At 50.6% G+C, this 5177-nt stretch overlaps 1 protein-coding gene across 1 annotated transcript; it reads right to left on the bottom strand.

Moving 5' to 3' along the window:
• Positions 1-1286: 1286 nt before the first annotated feature.
• LOC133444874 (uncharacterized) lies at positions 1287-4208 on the bottom strand. Its single transcript, XM_061722770.1, has one exon. The coding sequence runs from the start codon at positions 4191-4193 to the stop codon at positions 1287-1289; it is 2907 nt and encodes a 968-aa protein (XP_061578754.1). The 5' UTR covers positions 4194-4208.
• Between the last annotated feature and the right edge of the window lie 969 nt (positions 4209-5177).

Raw genomic sequence — 5177 nt, 5'->3', positions numbered from 1 at the left:
CTTGAGTCCATCATGTAAATGTGCCAGATTTAGCCATACAGGCTAATTTACATCTGCAGTCCCTGGCAGGTTGATGGTATATATAAAAAACATTGAAAGAGAACACACTAAAATACTAGAGCACAGAGTACAAACAATTTGTAAAACCATGCATATTTATTTGTATACAGAGAAGGAAGGTCTCATCTGATAACTCGATATTAATATGGGTACACATTTTATGCCAGGTGATAACACGTGTCCTGTGCACTAGCCATTCATAATTGAATTTCCAAGGCATATGTCAATGGGAGGCCGAAACAGACCTTCAATGTGGTTCTGTGGTGGACTGGCGACCTGTCGAGGGAGTATCCCATACCTTCTACTGAAGGTAGTGGGGTAGTGTCAACCAGACCGTTGTGAGACTAAATGTGAAGAAGCTGGTACAGTTAATGGATGAATGAATGGACTGCAGAAGTGAGTGAATATACAAACATGGTTGCTTACTTTGTCTTTGTGAACCCCTGTGACACATTGCAACCAATCTTGGTGTACCCTGCCTTTCACAAGAAGAAGGTTCCAATAAGTTGCGTTCGCCATGGACCTATACAATTCCAACTTCTGCCACTGCCTCCCAAAGTTACTTTCTGTTCATATTTCCAGAAATGAGACCACCAAATTAAAATAACTGAATAAAAAAGAGCAGTTTTTTCCTTACTGCCCTAGCAAGTGTCTCTGTCTCTCTTTTCATACAATTGTTCTTTATTTCTGTGGGTCTCATTCTTATGTTGAATTAGCTGTGATGCCTGCAGTGGTTTACATGCAAATAACCAAGTCATTGAGCATCTGCCTCCATTCATGGTTATAAATGGAAGTAGAACTCAGGCTCATGCATATATGCAGTTTTAGCCATGTAACTACATAGTCAATGCTTATGGCTCCAGTTGTCTTGACCCAATTTTTGCTGGCCTTTTATTATTAGGGCCTGAGCACTGACAGTGCGAAGGCCCTATTGTATCTGCAAGTATTGCAAGAATTTTGCCCCCCTAAACGTGCACCAAAAGTCACCAAATTTTACACGCAAGCCAGGCCTGGCAAATAATTTGATATTTAATGGTTTGCATTAATGGGCGTGGCAAAATGGCTCAACAGCGCCCCCTAGAAAACTTTGTGGCTCAAGCCCCATGATTAAAGATACATCCTAGGATGCACTGGGACACATCATCAGTGATGTGCCTGAGATCATCGGGGGTTTCGGGTCTTTCAACAATCATACCCCCTCCTTCAGGTGACCCAGCCGGGGTTGATCAAGCCCCGACTTGTGTCCCAGTAGCATTGGCCCACAGATCGCTCCTCCTGATCCAAAGCCATCTCGAGGCTCTCTCTGCTGCCTCCATGGTGGACTTGATGGCTTTCCTTTTTGCAGCCCCCGTAATACCAAGCAGCGTGAACACCTTGCAGAGGGAGCGGCCAGCAAACCCTCTGCAGCCTACTTCAATCGGCTCACAGCGTGCCTTCCAGCCTCTTCTTTGGCATTGCTCGACCAGCTCCAGGTACTTCGACCGCTTCCGCTCGTTTGCCTCCTCTATTCGGTCCTCCCAGGGAACTGTCAGTTCTATCAGTAGCACCTGCCTTGAAGAAACTGATGAAAGCACGATGTCTGGCCTCAAAGATGTTGTAGTGATGTTATCTGGAAACTTGAGCTGCTTGCCCAAGTCCACTCGTAGATCCCAGTCAACTGCTGAGGTGAGGAGGCCGGCTGCTGGTTTGGGCTGTGACTGCGGCTGCTCTCCAGCCCTGATAAAGGCAATGTTCCTGTTGCCAGGTTGTTGCTTGCTGCTGTTGCGTTTGGCCACGATGGTGGAGATGGCTTCAGCAACTGTCTTCAGCACTTGGTCGTGCCGCCAACGGTAGCGGCCCTCCCCCAGGGCTTTAGAGCAGCTGCTTAAGATGTGTTCCAGAGAGCCTTTCCTGGAACACAGCGCACAGGCAGGAGAGTCAACCATGCCCCAGAGATGGAGATTGGCTGGGCTGGGTAGGACATCGTAGACAGCTTGGACCATGAACTTGATGCGCTGGGGTTCAGCCTGCCTGAACTCAGACCAGGTCACCTTCCTCTCCAGTGCTCCCTCCCATCTTGTCCATGCTCCTTGCTGCTGCATGCCCACCATCCTGCTGGTCCGTTCCTCCTCAACCCCTGCCCGCACCTCCTTCAGGACTAGCTGGCGTTTGTCCTTACCTCGAACCTTCTCATAGCGAGGTTGAGGAATGGCTCCCAGTCCTGCACGGCCTGTTGCAACGGTGCCCACCAGAGCCCTATGTCTCAGTCGAGACTCAGCTACCTCCAGGCCTTCCTGAGCCCTCCACTTCCTACCGGTTCGCACCACAATGCCCGCTGATGCCACTTTCGGGTCTTTGGAGTCCCGGTAGAGCAAGGCCTCTCTTGTGCGAGAGACCCTGAACTCCTCTTCAAGGCTGCTGAAAGGGAGCTGGAGTTTGTTGGTCTTTCCATACAGAGCTGCACTACATAGGCTCCGTGGAAAGCCCATCCAACGACGGAGGTGGCTGCTGATCTTCCTCTCTAGAGTCTCCACTGTAGACAAGGGCACTTCATACACCAACAGGGGCCAGAGAACCCGGGGTAGGACGCCATGCTGGTAAATCCATGCCTTAAACCTCCCAGGTAGGCCAGACTTGTCAACAGCTGTTAGCCACGTCTCAAGCTCCTTGACCGTTGTTTGGACTGCTGCAGTGTCCCTGAGACTACAGTCAAAGACCTTGCCAAGGCTCTTGACTGGTTTCTCTGTGATTGATGGGATTGCTGTGCCATCCACAAAGAAGCGAAACTTGTCCACCACCTTTCCCTTCTTCAGCACCATGGCCCTGGATTTTGTTGGTTTAAAGCTCATTCTTGCCCAGGAGATGAGCTTTTCCAGGCCCTGAAGTATCCATCTCGCACCAGGAACCGATGTAGTGGTGACAGTAAGATCGTCCATAAAGGCTCTGATGGGGGGCTGCCGAGTGCCGGATTTAGACAGAGGGCCTCTGCACTCAGTTTCAGCTGCCTTGACTACCATGTTCATGGCTAGGGCAAAGAGGCTAACTGAGATTGTACACCCAGTTATAATGCCCTTTTCAAGCCTGTGCCAGTCTGATGTTGTGCTCCCAGAAGTGACTCTGACCCTGAAGTTCCCATAATAGTTCAGGATGAGGTCCTTGATCTTCCTGGGTACATGGTGTCGGTCCAGGGTAGTCTCCACAAGCTTGTGGGGTATGGAGCCGAAGGCATTGGCAAGGTCAAGCCAAAGCACAGCGAGGTCTCCCTTACCCTCCCGCGCCTCCCTGATCAGCTGGGATACTACGCCAGTGTGTTCCAAGCATCCTGACACACCGGGGATACCGCCTTTCTGGACTGAGGTGTCAATGTAGGCATTGCTGAGGAGGAATCCTGTCAACCTTTTGGAGAGGATGCTGAAGAAAATCTTCCCCTCAACACTCAGGAGTGAGATGGTTCTAAACTGCTCCAGCTTGGTGGAATTCTCCTCCTTAGGTATCCAGACACCCTCGGCCTGCCTCCACTGGTCAGACACAGTTCCTCTTCGCCAAATCACTCGCAGGATCTTCCAGAGGATTCTAAGGAGCTCAGGGCAGCGCTTGTACACCTTGTAAGGAACCCCACTGGGTCCTGGAGCTGATCTGGCTCTGGCTGCGGTGACCACCTCTTGGACTTCCTTCCAGGTAGGCTCGCTGGTGATGAAATTGACAGTGGGAGATGGTATGTCCAATAAGGCACTGAGAGGCCCTAATTCTTGCTCTCTATCAGGGTCGCTCAGGTTTTTATCCAGGAAGTTGTCAACTTCTTCCTTGGAGCAAACTAGACGACCACTGCGCTTCTGCCCCAACAGCTGTTTGATGAATCCGAATGGATCCGCTATGAATGCAGTTCGCTTCCTGGCCCTCTCTTTCCTGCGTCTCCTGTGCCATTCAGCTCTACGCAGGGTCGTAAGTTTTTTCCTGATGATGTTCCGGAGTTCAGCCAGTTGCGGTTTCTCCTCCTCAGTTGCTGCCTTGTACTGCCTTGCCAGGGACCGGAGCTCCTTCCGCAGTTGATGGATCTTTTCTGCCCTTCGGTTCATGGTGTAGTTGGGTCTGATGGACTTGCACTCTTCTACGCCAAACCTCTCTTTTCCATAGGAGACAATGATGGTGGTCATGGTCTGAAGCCTTCTGTCGACATCCCCTTTTGCTGTTGAATTGATGATTTTGGCTGTGTCCTCATCAAATTGGTGCCACACTTTGTATTGGCTTGCAGGAGGCCACTTGATACGAGGCTGCCGAATTACTTCGCTGGGCGCTGGAGGGCGTATCACATGGAGGTTCTGGGCTCTGTGGGGTGTCTCCTGGCCGGGCTCCTCCGTCGTCTCACCAGGACTAGGTCCTGTGCGCTGTGTTACACTCCCCTGCACCAAGCATTTCATGCGGCCCTGATGGATTTTTAGGCCACGCTCGTTCTTGCAGATCTTGCCACAGATGCATCTTTTGGTTGTCGTCGTCGTTAAGCCGTTTGCCAAAGTCGTCACCGTTAGGTCCGTCCTATTGGGGAACTCATCCTCCCCCCCTCTCGGGTTCCCCTGGGGGTATTTCTCAGTAGGTCGTTCTGTAGCTTGGTTGGGTTTCTCCCTCACGGAAGATGCAGGTCGGGATGCTACCCCTTGCTGCCCCGGGCGCCGTCTTTCCGGGCTGTCAATTGTCTCTCCAATCGTCACCAGACTGATCCTACACAATACGGTTTGACGTACATGCACGAAAATCGGTACACACCTGTATCATGTTGCAACTTAAAGAAAAGTCACTTGGCGCCATGGCCGAAACCGAACAGGAAGTCGGCCATTTTCAATTAATCGAGTAATTTTGGTGCAATTTATGTCATTCCTTCGGCAGTTAATACGGCCCGAACCGTAATGTGCACCCAGGTGTGTTATACATCAAAATGTGCGTCTAGATCCTGTGATGATGGGCTTTACTTTTCTCAGTCAAAAGCGTTACCTTGGCGACGATAGACGCCAAAAAGCGCACCCCCCCTTCATCTGGTTGGTCCATATTTGATAGTTCCTACTTTGTGCAATAACTTTTGAATGCTTTGACATAAAGACTCGTGGGTGGTGTCATCGGACATGGTTTTGAGTCCTTGAAAATAA

Source organism: Cololabis saira, chromosome 5 (genome assembly GCF_033807715.1).
Source record: "Cololabis saira isolate AMF1-May2022 chromosome 5, fColSai1.1, whole genome shotgun sequence".
NCBI classification, from domain to species: Eukaryota; Metazoa; Chordata; class Actinopteri; order Beloniformes; family Belonidae; genus Cololabis; species Cololabis saira.
The sequence above is the reverse complement of the archived record's forward strand: the minus strand, read 5'-3'. Positions and strand labels throughout refer to the sequence as shown.